At 30.4% G+C, this 19676-nt stretch overlaps 2 protein-coding genes across 2 annotated transcripts in view; both read right to left on the bottom strand.

The window, feature by feature from the left end:
* LOC125819302 (bZIP transcription factor 18-like) overlaps positions 1-18684 on the bottom strand; it is a 279276-nt gene extending 260592 nt beyond the window's left edge. Inside the window, exons 1-4 of the mRNA XM_049498766.1 lie at positions 18267-18684; positions 14427-14559; positions 14229-14313; positions 13837-13981 (exon numbers count right to left, since the gene is read on the bottom strand). Coding sequence (XP_049354723.1) covers positions 13837-13981; positions 14229-14313; positions 14427-14559; positions 18267-18676 — 773 coding nt within the window. The 5' untranslated portion in view covers positions 18677-18684. The remainder of the gene's footprint in view (positions 1-13836; positions 13982-14228; positions 14314-14426; positions 14560-18266) is intronic.
* On the bottom strand, positions 840-2620 carry LOC125819340 (expansin-A8-like). The gene is made up of 3 exons (XM_049498792.1): positions 2415-2620; positions 1580-1892; positions 840-1488 (listed from the first exon to the last, which is right to left on the bottom strand). Exons 1-3 carry the CDS (start codon positions 2539-2541, stop codon positions 1185-1187), a joined length of 744 nt encoding a protein of 247 aa, XP_049354749.1. The 5' UTR covers positions 2542-2620; the 3' UTR covers positions 840-1184.
* Positions 18685-19676: the final 992 nt, after the last annotated feature.

Here is a 19676-nt window from a genome sequence, read left to right as displayed (position 1 = left end):
TAAATTGAAGTATGAACTACATAGCTCAAACTTGACACACAGAATCTTGAAGTATAAATTGTTGAGTTCATACTTAATGACACAAATTCATGAATGTATGTATTGTTTAGTCATCCAAATCCTAAGAAAACTAAATTGACGTATGAACTACTACTGTTGTTGCTTTCTTATTATACCCATTTTTTCCAACTAAATTGAAGTATGAACTACTACTGCTGTTGCTTTCTTATACTCATTATTCTGTCTTTTTCTCTAATTGCCAGAAGTTGAAATCACAATAAATGAACACAAGCTTGAAGTTTCAATTTGCACAATGTCCCCGAAGCATGAATTGAAAAACTATACTTCAGGACGATAAAGCTAAAATTCTGAAGTAAATTTTAAAAACTGAACTTACGGACACAATGTTTTGAACCAAAAAACTAAACTTAAGGTAGAATCTACTTCAACTTTGAACTAAAAATTGAACTTATGGAACACTGTTCTAAAGTTTGAGGAAGCGTAGAAGCAGCAGCAACAATATTTGTCTGCTTTTTAAGCTGTGTCTATACATTAAATAATTTACAAACGCTGGCTTAGACTTAAAACAACAATCCTAAAAGTGACTATTTGGTGCCATAAGTTGGGTGACCAATTTATGTCTTTGGCTTATAAGCACTTGACTGATATGCACTTTTAGTGTTTATCAAGCGTGTAGACGCCAAACAATACTTACAAGCTAGTTTGACCAACTTATAAGTTTGAAAGGATTAGTGTAAGTGTTTTATTGATCTTATTCACTTGCGTTGCCTATAGAAGCAAATTATTCAAATGAAAGGCAAACACAAAAGAAAGATATGGAAGAAGAAAATGTACCAAAGCAATTATAAAGAAGGATAACATGATGACATGAAGTTGCCCTAATTCTGCTTACACAATGAATTAGGTACTACTAATAGACAAATCTATGTGATATTCAAGTGACCTTCAAATCCATAAATGGCCACTAATCAAATATCTCTAAAATTGTAAAAAAAAATAAAAATTACTAATAGGCCTAAGCGGGTGCAAACCAGCCACCACAGCAATAGAGCCAAACTCCCCACCATGAGGGAGTTTTCTCCCAAACCTACTCACCCCTTTCATGCCATATACAAATTACAAGTTGAAAACCCCTCAATTTGTGCTTATAGTAAATTAATTAATTAAAATTGAGCCCCTTCAAAAGTTTGTCCAAATTGCCAATTAGTTGGTGCAGCATTGTTGCTAATGAGTGTCCTTCCATCACTTGTAGTGACTTGAAATGAAAGACTTTGACCATTTAGATTAGAATTGCTTTGCCAATTTTGGCCCCAATTTCTTGACATTGCTTGCCATCCAGTATTAGACCCTTTAATTGAAACTGATTGAATATCACCAGCACCTCCAACATTTGTCACTAAAACCAAGTTGAAAAAAGAGTGTCCATTTACTGCAAACCTTATTCCTCCTTTTCTCATACAGGGTACCCTGTAAACAAAATCCACATATTAGTACATGTTCAACTGAACTCGTTACTTTTTATAAATAATGTACTCTTATAATAATTACTAAAGTTTACCTTCGAAAAGATACAGGGACGATACCAGCTTGGTATTTAGCAATTTGCAAGAAAGCAGGTTGTGCTAAATCAAAATGTTGGAGAGGAGGATTGCACCAACCACCATTATTGTTAGGCAGAGACGGGTTCGGAGGACAAAAATTAGTTGCAGTGACTGTAATAGTCCCTTGGAGACACCATTGAGCTGCATTGTTGCAAGTGAGCTCATAACAAGCACCACAAGTTAAACCATTGTTGAATAGTGCTGTACTTAGTGCTGCAGTGTTAGTTCCATACCCTTGGCTATACAAATTTCCATATCCACAAGCCCCCCCTGCATTTGGACAACCATATATGTTATTATACTATAACAAGTTTAACTTTTATATGCTAACAACATCCATATTAGTAATTTTGAAAATATGACATGTTACCAGTTAAAACAAGTCAAAAGTCCACTTGTAATGTACAAAATCTATACACTTTCTATGTATACAAGTTAATTTTGTTAATAATTAATGTATAGTTAACTTGATTTTAATGTGAAAAACTATATGGAAAGCAGGAGCGGCTCAATCGTCTTAGCCCCCAAATTTGAGGGCCTCATTTTCTAAAAATTAATAGGTTATAAATATATATATTTTAAAAATATCGAGTATTATTTGTAAAAGAAGTAATATAAGTTAAACAAATCTTGAATACTATATCTCAAGAAAGATTAAATAATTGGCTATAATAAACTTCACAAAAATATATATAGTAGAATTTAAGGCCTCTATTTGGATTTTGCTTTAGACCACTCATGTGTTTGAGCCGCTCAGATGGAAAGTAAGAAAGTACAAGTGGATATACATACCCATTGTGCCAGAGGCATCACCCCCTCCATAGAAAGTGGCATGAGCAGTTTGCCATCCTCCATAACCAGCAAAAGTAGAATAGAAGCAAAAGCTTAAAAAGAAGAAAACAAGTGGAAGTGAAGCCATTGAGTAAATTAAAACTAAGGAGAGGATAAGAGATGTGGGAATTGATATGAGCTAAGGGTTATGGACAAAGTTCTATTTATACAGAAAAAAAAAATAGAAGCTGAATTTTAGGCATAAGATATGGTAATTAATTCTACTAGAAAGTGACAAGTTTAAAGTGCTCACGTCTTGAAAGAAAGAATATTTAGATCAATCTGAGTTGTGGTACAGTAGTGAGACTGCTTCACACTTAATAGAAGATTTCGGATTCGACCCTAAATATGGAGATAATCTTGTTGGGAGCGCCATTCCTGAATGAGCCCTGAAGTGCGCGATCGTCAGGGTTCCAATGTAGACTCTGGACATTGAGTAAGAAACCAAAAAGAAAGAAAGAGAATAAGACCAACATGAGTTGTAGTGCAGTTGGTGGGATTGCTTCACCCTTAACCAGAGATTTTGATATGAGTCCTGAATATGAAAAAAATCTTGTTGGGAGCATCACCCTCAAATGGATTATGTCGTGCATGATTTGAATTTAGTTAGAGTTCCAATGCAGATACCGTGTGAGAAACCACAAAAGAAAGAAAGAAAGAGTATTAGAACCATTTGTTTTTTAAAGTCATAAAATAAAACAACTACCAAAACGCACATGCAATTGTTCCACTTGAGATATGATTGACCCTACTTAGCACATGCAATATTTCTCAACCCTATTTCTACGCTTTCCTTTCATTCATTCATTTGTTTTCATCTCTTATTTCCCCTAAAAAGTTGCGCCACTCAAGTAGGTGACAACGTAGGTAGTTGGAAGCTTGCTTCAACAAACTTTTTAATTGTAACTAACTATTCTACTACCATAGAACAAGCCTTTTTTTTAAGGGTGGCTAAGGCTAGTTTTACCTAATATATAAAAAGGGAATCTCAAAAAGAAAGTATAAGTAAGTCGATTTAGGTCTTATTTTATTAATCCTAATGAGGCAAAAACATATTATGAGTTTTGGAAGAATGAGTGTATTATAACTACTATTAGAAAAAGGTGAATCTAAGATATAAATTTGACATGTTTGCCGTGGTGACTAAGGCTAATTTTTATTGATAAATAAAAAAGGAACCTCAAAGAGAAGAGTACAAGTAAGGCGAATTCTCACGAGGCAGAGATGTATTCAAGATTTTGAAGGAATATTAGGTCGGTCTATTACGAAAATACTCTATCTATCCCTAATTACTTGTCCATTTTTTACTTGGCACACCTATTAAAAAAAAATTGACATAGATTTTACCATTTTACCTCTATTAATTGATAGAATTCCAAAATCAATTTACTCATTAAAGATGTTCTACCTTTTTCAAAAGGCCAAACACAGATAGAGTCCCTTTAACTTGTCCACATTTTTCATTTTGGCACTTTATCTTAGCTTTGTTCCATTTTAACCCTTGAACTCCATTTTTTAGGTTTCATTTTAACACGAAATACTATTTTTATGATTTATTTATTTTTATATATATTCTTCAATTGCAACTTCTTATTTTAAATCGACATGTGTCATTTAATTTTAGTTAAAAAAAAACAAAAAATAATTCTTTTTAAAAAATAATAATTTCTTTTTAAGAGTGTTATGTATTTTTGTGTGAAAAATAACCGACGAAATTGTGTTGGTTTTCTTTCTTTAAAATCACCGACAACCTAACAAAGTCAGTCGAGTTTTAACATTGTTTAGTAGTGTTATTAGCAATGAACAAGAGTCTTTTTTTAGTAGTGTTATTAACAAAGTCAGTCGAGTCTTTTTGAAGATGGATTTTTTTATTCGTATTGATTTATATTAAAAATTAAAAGTGAGTATTTGCGTTAAATTTAGATAGCCTAGATGATAAGAAAAAATAAATAAGTAGTGTTATTTAATTTAATTGAATGTTTAAGAAAGAAAATCAAAGAACTTTCGTCAATTTATTTTCATGCAAAAATACAGAGAAATATCAAAAAATAATATTATTGTTTGAAAATTTTTATGTTCGTTCGCGAATGTTTAATTTTTTTAATTAACAGGAACACGACTATTTTTTTTAAAATAAGAAATTGTAATTGAAGAACATAAATAAAAACAAATCATAAAAAATAGTATAAGTGTTTAAATGGTACAGAAAAAATGGAGTTTAAGGGTTAAAATGGAACAAGGCTACGTTGGAGTGCCAAAATGAAAAATGAGGGCAAGTTTGAGGGGTTGTATTTGTGTTTGGCCTTTTCAAAAGCATTAACTGTTTAAATAAATTGATGATATAATAAATTAAAAAATATTGTCTTTTCTTGATTTGTCAAAAATGACAAGTAAAAAAGGACAAATAAAAAGTCAAAATTGGACAAGTAAAAATGGACAAAGGAAGTATAGATATAAGATATAACTTTGACCCATTTGACTTAGGTTCTTATAATTACTATATCCGTTAAAAGTTTTAAAATTACATATCCAAAAGTAATTCTTATCTATTTAAATGGTATTTTTTTGTATAGCTATATTTCGTGTCGAAATGTATTAAGAGCGGTTGTACATATTGACAATATGCTATATCATTCAGTACTACTAGCTAGTTTTAATATACATATTTAATTTAATTATGTAAAAAAAATTATAGTGCTAAAAAATAGGATTTTTTTTAATGTGACAAACTTGAAAGTCTTGAAAGATTTAAGCAAACAAATAAATATAAAATAAAATAATAATAGCTAAAACGCCAAAAATGCTCAATAATCCCTTAGAGATATGTAACTCAATTTTAGAAAGAAAAAAATAAGATTTAAACTCAAGACCCTTACCTAGAATGGTGCACGTAATCATCATCTCATTATATGATACTTTAAGCATGAATTCACATATTTATTACTATATATGATCTCGGGAGGGAAGGATGGGTCACATAAACTAAACTCTGGGAACAACCCCGTTGATATATCCCATTAATGTGGTAACAAGATAACAAACCTCTACTAATTAATGAAGTTCTTAACTACTTTACATTCTCTAAGACAATATTCCCCATGTCCCTAATTACTTGTCCATTTTTGAATTGACACACCTATTAAGAAAACAATAATTGACATAGTGAGTTTACCATTTTACCCCTATTAATTATGAATTGGATGAATTAAAAACTTAAGATTTCATTTTTCAAAGTAATTAATTTAGGGTATAATAGGTAAATTTTTTTTTATCCTTTCTTGATTTGTCAAAATGGACAAGTAATTAGGGACAATTAAAAAAGGAAATATGGACAAGTAATTAGGGACAGAGGGAGTAGTTTGTAAAGAATAGTATTTCCTCCGTTCAACAATAGTTGTCAATTATACTATTTTGGGATATCCAATAATATTTGTCCACTTTATGAAATCAATGGATAATTTTACACTTAGTTCCTATTTATCCTCATCATTAATTATAGTCATTTATCTATTACATTTTTCAAGATATTGTATATTATTATATTCAAAGAGTGATATAGTAAAATTATGATTTTATTTTTCTTTCTTAAGAAGTGTGAAAAACTAATAGTGATAAATATAGTTGAGTAGAAAAAGTATATCATACACCAAACAATTTATCTAATATGAACTAGTGTACTCTTGCTTTATAGTGTGAACAAATGATAGAAAGTCGTCTGTCCGTACTAAAAGAAATGTAAGGGTAATTGTGCCTACATTTGGTCAAAGGTTGTTTAAAGACCAAATTGTAACTCACAAAAGTGTTTTCAGGGGATGGATGAAAATCAAAGATGAATTTTTTCTAAATATTGGAGCCATGCTTTTATGTTGCACGTGGACACTTGGGTAATGCATTAAGGAAGCTTTGAGATCCGCTTCCTAAAAAGAAAAAGGTTTGAACTCATAGAACACATTGTAGATGGTAAGATGGGTTCGATTTTAGTTAAGATTTTTGAGATTATTTTATTTTAAATTTTAGTTTATAGCTATATAAAAGATATTATATTTCTCTAAGAAGCATCTTGAATATCTCATAACTATTGAATATTTATAAAGAGATTATGAAAACATCATATATTGTCTTTCTCAAACTCTTGAATATTCCTAAAGATCAAAATATGTCACTCTTCTTGAAAATTGAACTTTTTGATAATCAAAGACTTTAACAAAACCCACAAAATCTCTCATGGATATTAAGTTCAAATCATCCTAGTTCGAAAAATACGCCACCAATGCTAGGGTGTGTATCGATCGGTTCGGTTTTAAGTATTATCGGTTCGGTTTATTGATTTTCAGTTTTTAAATATGCTAATTGATAACCAAACCAATAAGATATTTATTATCGATTTTTGGTTTATCGATTTTTGGTCTTTAACGGTTCGGTTTTCGGTTTAACCAATAAGAGAATGCTTTCAAAACAAAAATATGACTTGTCCAACTATTTGACGTGAAATAAAAAAAGAGAGAAATCAAATTACTCATTCAGTGCAACAATTCTGCTTAGTGTAGCAAAAGTATAACAAATACTCACAATTCACAATCCTAGCCATTGCCTAATCCTTGCCGTCATCGTTGCAAACCCTAGCCGTCACCATTCTCAGTTCTTTAGATTTTGACGTTGTGAACCTAAAGAATAAAGTAATACTAAAACCTAAAGGGTAAATGCAAAAAGCAGAGTTAAATAATATCAATTGTGTAGGGTCCTTATAGTTATAGTCTAATATAGTGATTACATTAATATTTTTTGTTTGATATTTATGTATGACTAAAAATTAAAATACTAAATTATTATATTCTTAATGGGTTATCGGTTAACCCAATAACTCAATATTAAAAAATCAACATCGAACCGATAATCCAATAATTTTTATTTATAAATCCATTAAATAACCGTTACCCCAATAATTCAATAAAAATTTTTTATATAAAATTACTAAATAACTATTAACCCAATAAGCCAATAACAATAAACCAATAACGTTTTTTTTTGTTCGATTTATCTGTCAATTTGGTTTTCGTACACCCCTAATTAACACTCTCGAATCATGGAGAAATTTTAGGAGAAAAGAATCAACAAATAAACAGATTTGTACCATAATATTTATCAATAAAATTATAATTCTTCATATTTTTTTGTGATTATAACTATTTTTTATCACATTAAAATTTATTACAAACAACACATTCTTTTTTCTTCTTCTTTTCACTTTGTATAAACATAAGTTATGTCTAATTATTACCCACTTCGTTCTACTTTGTGTGATAATGTTAGGTTGGACAATATTTGAGTTTAACAACAAAAGAATTTTAAAATTTATAGACTAAAATATGATCATAAATGTTTATGAATTATCTCAAATAGTGCTAAACTAAAGAAAAGTTTAAAGTTATTTGTTTTAGACAAATTTTAAATAGTATATCACATAAATTAAAACAGAGAAATAGAGTATTACTCAATACAATATTATACTATATAAATTATTAGACCATCTGAGTATTGAATGGATTTTATTTATTTGTATTGAGAAATTCAATAAATTGCAAGAACCAAAAATTGGGAAGTCATTAACTAAATGTATTATTGATCTGATGGCCGAAAAGAATCTTGTTAAGCTTTTGTTTTTAATCTGAAACGGCGATCAGAAAGCTCACAAACTTTAAATTCTGAACGATACCTCTAATTGACAAATTTAAAATATCCTTAATGCACTTGCCTAAAGGTAATTAATTCATGAGTTTTATTTTACTCTTTTCTAACTTCCTAAAACAAATTAGGCAAAAAGAAAAATGTGCCAAACCATATTATATGAGGCATCAAAATTAACTAAACAGATGCTATGCCATGAACATGAAAAGGCAGTTGTTGGCTATTCATTTTTTAATTGTAAGATTAGGTCCATATGTTAAAAAACGCCAACAAACAAACTATTGCAGCTCAATTCTTCATAGGTAACCGTCCTAGAAGTTCTATTAATTATTATATTTTAGAAAGGAAAAAAAACAAGTACACGTGGTTAGTCCACAAATTATGCAAATTTGTTAGCATAATAAGACAAAATCAACCAAGTAATTAGTTTACGTGCTACAATGAATAATGATATTATAATCGTGATTTTTTCTATACATCAATCATTTGTATTTTATTCAAACTAATTATATAATGTTTGGTCAATCTTCTATAATCAAATTATTATGAAAATTATTAAGCACTTTTGATGAGAAATAAATAGTGTTTGACTAATTAATTTTTAAATTTTTTTTGAGCAATAATTACTATTTGACCAATTTTTTAAAAGTGATTCTAAGGGATCGGTTAATAGTGTATAAAGGGTTAAAAATGTCTTTAAACTATGTGAAAAGAATAAAAATTCTCTTCGTTTATAGTTTGGCTCAAAAATGTCCTTACCATCAAACTATGTGAAAAGAATAAAAATGCCCTCTGTTTACTCTTTGTATTATATATTAATATTTTGTTTGGTATATTTTTTTAGTGTATATTTGGTACATTTTTTTTAGTCTATGCGTACATTCTATTGTTATTGATGTATGTATTACTAATACTATAAATTTTCATGTCTTAATAATACAAAGGGTTTCAACACATACATTAGATTGATTAATCATATATATACCCCTCAAATCCCTCTCAAAACATTTTCCATTAAAAATGACAAGCATAAAATAGAATTTTCATAAGATAAAGCGAGATACTGATTATTTCTCAAAGTTAAGAGGGGGGAGGGGGGGGATTGATTTATAAGCCAAAGTTTGAGGGTGTAGAAGATTTTCACTCATTTTCTTCTTAGTTCGTTTACTTTCTAAAATTTTGAGTCAAATTAAAATAGGACAAATAAATTGAAACGAAAATAGGGTTAGTTATAATGTAAGAACGTTTAGGGCCTACCATGTTAGGGTAACATGCAAGAAGCGGACATTACGACCCCTAGTATATCCGTACGTCATTATCATATCTTAGGGTGAGGAAAAAAATACATTATTATCATTATTATATATTAAGCATGATTTTTGAAAAATCCAAATATGAATAGACTTCTGAATATATTTTAAAGATGAATAGTTATAATAGCTTACTATAGATGCCCCGGTTGGTAAATGAATTTTTTTAAGAGAGTTTTTTGAAAAAAGAAAAAAATGAGAAGTTGGAGTTGGAGACGTCCAATAATTACTACAATTTTTTTTCTTGCCCTAAGATATTTTTTGTCCTTTTCACGTTGAGAATATATGAAAGTTGCATTTTGGGATTTACAATTTCCATAAAGTTCAATAATATTTTGCCTTAACTCAGTTTAGTTAGTTAGAGACACATTTTCAAAATGACTCACAAACTTAAACTAGAGATAAGTTGATGTTAAGTAAAACAAATATATATATATATATATATATATATACGCAATAAGATTATATTAATCTAAATTCATTAAGCTTTAGATCATGGACAGTAATATGAAGTTATTCTCTATTTTTTGAAAAAAAGATAATAATAAAATGAAATTAATTCAGAATTGACGTCTCATGTCAATTTCATCAGCAATTATTGTTATACTATTATATTCGAATAAAGTACTTTTAATTGAAATAAGTTACAATACGACTATATTACCGGCTGAAAAAGGGAAGAATACATGGAGATCATGACTATTGAAGTATCACCAAGTGGGAAAACCAAATGATTAAAACTTAGGTTTGTAATAATGAAAAAGCACAAAAAGGTCATGTGTATTTCATCCAAATGTTATTAGGTTAGGAGCCAATACCAAGTGAGAATTATCCCTTTGTTTCTACTAACTAATTGTGAGCCATATATCTCCCAATTGAAATTCAATAACATGGCAAATGGACCCTAACACAATGTACCTTTCTACAAGAGGGCCTTGCCTCCTACTATACAAGAAATGTGTCCAATAGAGATTCAAGATACAAGACACAATTTTACAAATAGTGGATGTTATTTAATGACATGGTCACTTAGAGCATCCACAAAAGTGCCCCACACTTGATTTTCTATATCATAAGTGTCTTTTCTCTACCTTTGCCATGTGCAATTATGTGGTCTTCTTATTTCTTAGGGTATTTTTGGTCCCATTGTGTGTGCTAGAGTAGTTACTAGTGTATTTTCATAGTCATTTTTATGAGAGGGAAATAATGAATGTGAACCTTATATTATTTGAAATAAATATGGAGTGAAACGTGATGTGCCTTTCAGAGTTAAATGCTAATTGGGACTATATATGTGACTCAACGTAACAAATCGTTTTCGATTTATACTAGTATGTTGGATTTATCCACTTTCATAATAGGCACGTAATTCATTATTGTATACAACATAGCGATAGATGAAAAGAGAATTTCATCTCAAGTTTCTCTTTTAGGTCTAGCTCCTTATCCTATATAACCAATTATTACACTTTATATTTAATTTTATAATCAAGCCGAACCAGATAATGCAATGTAATACCTAGCTAATAAAAAAAATGTATATAAACCAAAGATTTCTTGTTCCTACTGTTTGAATTTGAAATCTTTAATAAAAGTAAAATAATTTTATTCATCACACCTGTTACACTTTCATTTTCGCACCTCTAGTTATCTTTCCTAGTTCAATAATCATAATTCATAAGAAAGTACGTAGGAATATTTTCTTTTATTTATTATTTCCTCCGTTTCTTTTTAATTGTCATGTATATTAAAAATATTTGTTTCAAAATACTTCCTCCATTCCTATTTATATGTCGTCCTTACTAAAAATAGATGGTCCTAAATATTTGTTATTTCATAAGTCAATGCATAAATAACACTATCCTTCCTATTTTACCCCTTGAAAGTTATTATCCTTGAAAATATACATTTGTCCAACATAAGAAAACAAAGTAATTGATTCATGTTTATTGGTCAAATTAGTTAATCAAAGTAAATTAATTCATGTTCATTTATTGAAAATTTGACTTCAAGAGAACACTTAATAAGGGTACGATGATAAACTTACATAATTTTTTAAAGGATATGAAACCTAAAATGATAACAACTAATAGGAACGGGGGGAGTAGTTGTCAATTTAAATAATCAAGAGAGGATTCATTGGTTAAACAATACTCCTTTTTAATTTTTCTTAAGGGTTGTGTCAAATGTTATCAGTTATCATGACAACTAAAAAGGAATGAAAGAAATATATTTTTTTTTTAGGAAAAAGATATTAATGCTTAGGTTTGTGGATTTTTTTTTTTTATTATTGGTCATGGAATTACGGTAGATATATGTCACTCATCCATGACATGCCCCATAAATCATAATCACAATTCACAACTTACAGGAAAATGAAAAGCTACAAGTCAATTGGTTTTTCTATCTATCATATTTGAAGTGTAATTCTCACCAAGTCCTTTTTTCTTTCTCTTATCCAAAGCCTTCCCTTTCACACCCCAAAAAAAAGAAGTAGAAAATGGTTTTTTTTAGTAGTCTCTCCATTATTCACAAATTTTAGGATTGTCTAATTACAAACAAAAGCACTTATAATTAACAGAGAAAAGATAGATAAATTAATAATAAGGGTTATTTGCAAAGGGAGGAGAGAGACGAGCGAGAGAGGGTAGAGAGACTAATTGTATTTGTATATCTGTCATATATTGTATATAAATGTGTATAATTTGTATTTGTATATGTATAAGCTACGTAATTACAGCTAAAATTAAGCTGCAAGCCGTACTTAATTCAAACTATGGTTATGTTAGCTAATTAACTAGTATATGTTTGCTTATCCGCGTAATTTTTCCTAAATTGAATAGTTATGTTTCTATTTTCCATCATAATAGAGCGGGACAAGTTTCTGGATATCTTTCAATGGCGTGATGAAATGTTGTTAGATACAAAAATACTTATTAGACTTTGAGAATCAAGTAGCTTATTTGTTGGAGTTCGGCCCCAAAACATTCTTTTGATATGTGTTTTTAGGAAGGATCCCTTTTGGTACGTTGTGTCCAAAAAATGTTTGTTTTGAGACCGCACTCTTATTGTGGATGCACGAATTCTGTAAACCAATAATGAAAGAATGGTTCCTGAACAACAATTTCCACATAAATGATTGATATACAATGAGAATCTCATGGCAAATGAGTGTCTTTTTACATAAATCAAAAGCTAAAAAAAGAAAACGAATCTTCTGGAAAAGAACAAAAATATAACAAATACAAAAGAGAAATTTCACCATCTTCCACTCTATGAGAAAATTCTAAGTAATCTCTTCCATTCAACATTGTTCAGATATGGCATGTCATCTTTGTATCTTCAGCTTTCAAGGTCCTCCAGAATTGTTAACTGATGAGGCGTTAAAAGAGAAATCTCAACCATCATCCATCTGTATACCTCCAATTCAATCCTATCCAGAATTATATCCATCAGTAGTCTTTCCTCTATTGCATTCCCTCTGTGGAGGAATCTGAAGCTATCTCCCTTGATTTCTATCTATTACATACAAGTGGCTCAACATTCAGGCGCTCAAACAAAATAGTTTACCTAGCTGATAAACAGTGGAGCCTGCATTTATGCATAGGTAGGGGTAGGGTAAGGTCTGCGTTACACTCTACCCTCCCCAGACCTCACTTGTGGAATTACATTAAGTATGTTATTGTTAGTCCAGGCAATGAAATGAAGTGAAAAACATGTTCTACAACTCAGTGGCAAGAGAAACCGTAGGTAAGAAACAGGGGAAGTTTACAACTAATACAATGAAATAATTTATCAGTACAACTTATGGAGCCATAATTAGTTATTCAAGACTAGAGTGAAGTAGTTCACACACTAAAAAATGCAACAACACAAAGACAATGACACTGCAACACCGAGAAGTGGTGACAGTGGACAACCTTCCTATAAGCGTTACATGAATAAATCACAAGGTCTGGTTCAGATTAAGAAAGGAAACTGAACAGAAACAGAAATATCTCATGACCTGTTAAACCTAAACTCGAGTCTAATGGGACAAATAACTAATCAAAATTTTTTTAAGAATAATGAAGTTCCTACGGTTTAGTAACACGTGTCAGCCTATGGACAGTTTAATAAATATGGTTGGGAGGGTAACGCACAAATTGGCAACTCAATTAGAATATGTACTACTGGTTTCACTGGTGGAAAGGGAGGGGGCTTCACTCTTTATAAGATGAGAACCCCTGCTACTAATATCAAGACCCTGAAAACGACCGAGGGGATCTTGTTGCGTTGCGTCTGCCAGAGCCTGTGCGCTGCCCGAAAGTAGAGGGTGACACAGATTAGACATGCTGCCCTGGAGGTGGTGAAACTGTGGCATCTGTATGTTCTGTGATTTGCTTGACCCTGGATGCGACTGATGAGGAAAGAATGCTGGTCGGTTATATTGAATTTGCTGCATTCCTGAATTGTATGCATCTGAGGAAGCTGATATCTGCCCTGTAGCTATTTTAAGTCTTTCAACTTCCTGTTTCAGTGCTTCGTTCAGAGCTGTAAATTTGGAATGGCACGAGAAAGATTTGCACAACATCAGTAGTTGCTCTATCACAGATGAAACTTTTATATTATCTCAGTGTAGAGGGATAAGGTAAGTCGTTTAATATTAGATTTTATTTGTTCAGTCCATCCTCCAGGCAAGGAGTTTATAAGTAGCTGACAATTTTGAGATGGAAGGGCAAAATGACTATTTATACCAAAAGACAATATTGCAACAGTGCAGCGGAAAGCAATAGCATACCATCACGTAATTGAGTTTGATGTTCCATTGCTTGCAACCGGAGCTTAAGCTCTGTATTCTCATTAGTTAGCCCAGTTGTATCCCTCTGCCGAAGTTTACAGACCAAAAATAACCAAAGTTGTGGAATAAGTTGTATGTTTCTGCAAGTACCTAGAGATTTTAGAACTTAGAACCAAGTTCTATAAAAGAAAGAAGTACCTGGAAAAGGGTCAGTTGTGTAGAAAGAGTGGTCGCTTCTGCTTGAAGGGTCTGAACTTTTCTCTCAAGTTCAGATATATAACGGGCCTTTCTCTCTTTAGAACGAGCAGCAGACTGCCGATTTGCCAAAATCCTGCGCAAAATTCTCAAAGTCAGAAAAATAGCAGATCTGAACTTAAGAATTTCTTCTCTATTTCTTCCCTTATCAATACATGTATACTTCAGCAAACTTACAAAGTGATACTATGCATTTCATCTCAATAGCATAAATTGTTCATGTAAGTTGATCATTAACTGATAAGTGATATGGTATATGTATCTATATGTAGCATTTTGACTTAAATTTTGTCTTTGGATGCAAGTGAAACTCTTGTTTGCACATACTCATTGTGGAGTGCTGGAGATTCTTTTTGTGCTATAGGAGCATGAATTCCTCTTTGGAGTACACGTGCTTCTTAGACAAGATGCGGGTTAGTATTCACATAAGTACTTGCAATAAGAACTCTGAATTCCATAGCTTCGTTTTGGATAGTTAAAGCTCCGGGATGAAGCTTTGATAGAAAGATAAATCTGGGGCACACAATGGTTCTTGGTGAGAAATGAAGAATTACCAACTTCAGACCCCAAAATCTGGTATTTATCTCGTTTACCTTGTGTCCTAATTGTTCTCCATGTAACATACATAAAGGTTTGTGATCAATGTTCTAGTTTAAGAACACATTGGAGCTTTTGATTAAAAGCTTTGGTTTGACTCATCTAGGTGCTTTGTCGCCCTTCTTTAGATAACTGTGGTGTTTGGGCCAGCTTTCGCGCACTTTGACTAATTTCATGGGATACCTATCACCTCCCACCAGCAATAGGTTTCAGGTAACTCTGCCCATTAAGGCTATAACATATGAGAAGAAACCAAAGACGTATTCAAGATTTCAGTAAGATGGTGCACGATTACGAAAAAATGCATCTAAAATATAAATTTGATCGGTTTGACTTTTAGGTTCTTAATATGAACCATTAAATTTTAAAAATTAAAGGTCAAAAATATATAATACTACTAATTTTAAATTTTAATGTACACATATAGTTTAATTATATAGAAAATTTACCATGCTAATTTTTTAAGACTTTTTGATGTAACACACTTGAAAATTTTGAAAGATTAAAGAAAAAAATAAAAGAAAAATTAATTGAAATGCCAAAAGTGTAATCGATAACCATTTGGAGAGGTGTTATTCAAAAAGACAAGATAAATACTAAGATTTAAATTTATATCCTCACCTAGAGAAGTGCATCAATCATCATTGTATTATTATATGATACTTTTTTTTTACCCTCCCTAGGAATTCCACCCCTTTTGCTCCATTGGTGACTCGAACTCGCAACTTTCGGGTTGAAAGTGAGGGGTGTTTACTATCCGAGCAACTCCCTCTCGTCTATTATATGATACTTTTAATGTGAGTTGACACATCTATATTTAAATATTTTCTTAAAAAATATAACACTACTATATATAATCTAGAGAGAAGAGCATGAGTTCACGTGAACCCACGGCACCCCCTCTAGATACACCATGAAAAGAAATCATCTAGTATTTTTGTCTCAATTGAAAATTGAATTTGAGACCTCATAATGCTCAATCCACGTCATTGATCACTAAGTCACCCTGGTGCTTCACTGCCCTTCTTTCTACTGTGTGCGCTTTAGCATTTGTATATACTTGCTTCAAAGAAATTTCTACTTACTCTGTGACTGTGTGTATGGGTTTAGTAGCTGCCCTATTGAGTTCGAGTGTTCTATAATACTCAATACCAAAAACGAGTAAGAACAAAAACATGACATTCCTCATTCACTTCGTTCTTCAGCAAAGCAGTGAAGAGAGAAAAACAACTTGATTAGCTTCATAATCTTCTTCAATAGAAATAATTTTATCTGAAAATTCAGATCCATGAAAAGAAAACAGGGGCATAAGTTAACAGAGAAGAAAAAAATTTCGGCGAGGCGAATCAACGATCACTTAGCATCTCCAACCCTATCCTTTATTTTACTATATAAATATAGAATTAATATTATATTATTATTTCTATTTCAATTTTATTTTTTCGTATTTCATAATATAAATCATGTCTTCTTTTTGTAAATAATTACCCTATAATCTATATAATCTTCGTGTGATATAAATTTTATTCTTTTCAATTTTTTCATTAAATATAAAATTATATTTTATTCTAAATTTCTAAATAAAATAAAGTACAACGAATATTATGTATAATACATACTAACAATCAATTCAAATAAAAGTGAAATCATAGATGAAATACAATTACATAATAAATAATGCATTATCGTAAAAATTAATTTTAAATTTTACATAAATACTCGACTTTCAAGATTGTTACGTTGCTCCCATAATGCTCTATTAATGCATTGCAGAGTTCAAAATGAGTAATTTTTTGTCCATATTTTTTATGTGTAGCTAAAAATTGTTTAAATCAACAATTTCATCTTATATCCAATTATTTCGTGTACTAATTTACTTCCCCTATTCCATTTTGAACTATTGTAAAGAGTATTTTCATGCTCATTAAAAAGTGTAGTTTAATAATTTATCACTGTAACATAAAAGTAAGTTGTTTGAATTATCATGTAGATTTTGCGTATTCTTCATAGTGAAAAATAATTATAATTTTAAATTAAATACTTAAAGTGACAATTTTTTTAAAATAAAAAAATTAAAAAAATTGTTAATTCGGGATGAAAATAGTATACTTATCAATAGTATGTTTTTTTTAGATGTTATATTACTTAGAAAATAATTCAACAATTAAAGACTTAATTAATAGCCTCATATAATATAAATAATATTTAAAATAATTTGAAATTACATATTTAAAGTGACGATTTTTTAAAAATAGATTAGAAAATTATTAATTCAGATAAAAATAGTAACTTGTCAATAATATGTTTTTAGATGTTATATTATATTAGAAAATTAATTATAAATAATAAAGACTTAATGGATGCTACAATAGAAATAATACTAAAATAATCAAAAAGTGAAATAGAGAGGTGAATAGTAATTCTTCAAATTTGGAGAACTACTATTCACATCTCTGTAAATGGAGGATAAAGAGTAATATAGAGGGGGGGGTTGGAGAGTCCATTCTCTATTTTACTCTCTAAATATAGATAATAAAAAGTAAAATAGAGATGGGTTGGAGATGGTCTTAGTAGTATGAGTGTCAAATGGACGGGTTGGGTTGAAATTGAAGATATTAAAATGGGTTGAAATAGAAATCGATTTGGGTCTTGACCCGCCCAAGTTTACTTTGGGCTCAAATGGGCTAGAAAACGAGTTGGGTCTTGACCCGCCCAAGTTTACTTTGGGCTCAAATGGGCTAGAAAACGAGTTGGGTCTTGACCCACCCAGACCTGATTAATCTCAATAATTATAATATAGTAATATTTAACTTTTATAATCACAATTCGAATTTCAACTCAAGATTTTCTTTTTAAAAAGTAACAAATGGATAGATAAATCCTAAAAAATGTTAAATAGATAATATTTCATACCTTTAATATATGAACATATCTTAGTAAAGAATTTTAAAACATATTAAAATTGGAGATTGAATTAGGCTCAATTGAGAATTTTCTTAAAATGGGTTAAATTTGAATGAGTTGAAATTGAATTCAATTCAAATTATTTTGAGCTCAACCCTTAAAATTCTGGATGAATCGAACATGATACCTATGTTTGTGTTCATTTTTGACACCCCTACTTGGTAGGAAAACAATATAAAACAGAGTTGATCAAGTTGATAATCATCACAATTTAAAAGGTACCTTTTGGCACGTTTTGGATCAATAGTCCATAGCTCAGCCAATTTATCAGGAGCCATAGCTTTCTTAGCTTCAATACTCTCAGTCATCAACAAACTTGAACTATCGACAGAATTACTATGCCTATGACGTGGCCTCTTCTCTCCATCAGCAGCAGCATCGATATCAGTGGGATTAGATCCACCGGCGAGCTTCTCAATATCCATATAAGTAGAGAAGAAATCATCCTCCGACCCGATCTCCTCGAAACTTCCGGCAGGTGCATCGAATGGGTCGGACACCAGATCTAGATCCTCCGGCAACCGGAAATTCACCTCCGAGTGAGCTCGTCGGTGGTGAGATGGACGGAATGCAGTTGAAAAAGACGTTGTCGTCGGCAACTTGATGGAATTTGGATTTGACGGATCTTGCATTTTCGAGTGAAGAGAAAAAGCTCAGAAAAAATGAAGTTGATGGAGAAGAAGATTGATACAGTTAAGTAAGAATAATCAGCTTGAAGCGGTTCGTTTTGACTTTTTTAAGTAAAAAAGCTTTAACTTGATTTGCGAAAGAAAAAGGGATTGTGGGTCCCACTGTATGGAGAGCGTAATGATTTCATCGGACTTGGCTCTGCATGGGCTTCGTCCCATTTCGGTCCGCCAAAAGGATAAGAGAAAATAATGATAAAATAGTAATTTTGGTTCTCAAATCATTGTTTTTTTTTGGGAAATTACTTAAATATACTATATTAAATACCAATATTTACTATTTATATCAATAACATATTTTATTCATTTAATCACTTTTAATAAACAATTTTAATACATATATATTATAGAGAATAATTTATAGAACATATATAACACACGTTTTATTGATAAATTATACATTTATCACACATTTTAATATACTTATAATACAATTTGTCAATTTCTTACCAAACAAGCATAACACATTTTATTAAAAAAACAGTTATAATACATAAATATTGCATACATAATTCACTTTTAATACATATTGCAGATTTATTATAGTATTACTATAAATGATAATAAATAAAAAGTATCGCTAGAATCAATAATTATTTATTAAAAGATACCCTTCCAAATAATTTTTTGTTGTTTTATTTCGGTTGTAATTCTTGTGTTTATATGCTTTAGTATATTTAATCTTCAATTAATTAAAATATTTTATTTTAGTCCATAATAATGTTGATAGATTTGAGGATTATTATTTAAAGTAACATATATATTTTTTCTAGGTTATCCTTTTATTTCTTCTAACACCCCGTTGTTATCTTCTTTTAGGAGTAAACATTTGATCTACTGTTAGAATTGTTTTATTTGAGATTGACGAGATCTTAATGTACTTACTTTTACCTATTTTTTTTGCTTTTAGTAAATCTTGCATCTTCATTGAGATAATATATAACTA

The sequence above is a fragment of the Solanum verrucosum genome, unplaced genomic scaffold (genome assembly GCF_900185275.1).
Source record: "Solanum verrucosum unplaced genomic scaffold, falcon-dt-bn FXZP01000207.1, whole genome shotgun sequence".
NCBI classification, from domain to species: domain Eukaryota; kingdom Viridiplantae; phylum Streptophyta; class Magnoliopsida; order Solanales; family Solanaceae; genus Solanum; species Solanum verrucosum.
This window is presented reverse-complemented; position numbering and strand designations above follow the sequence as displayed.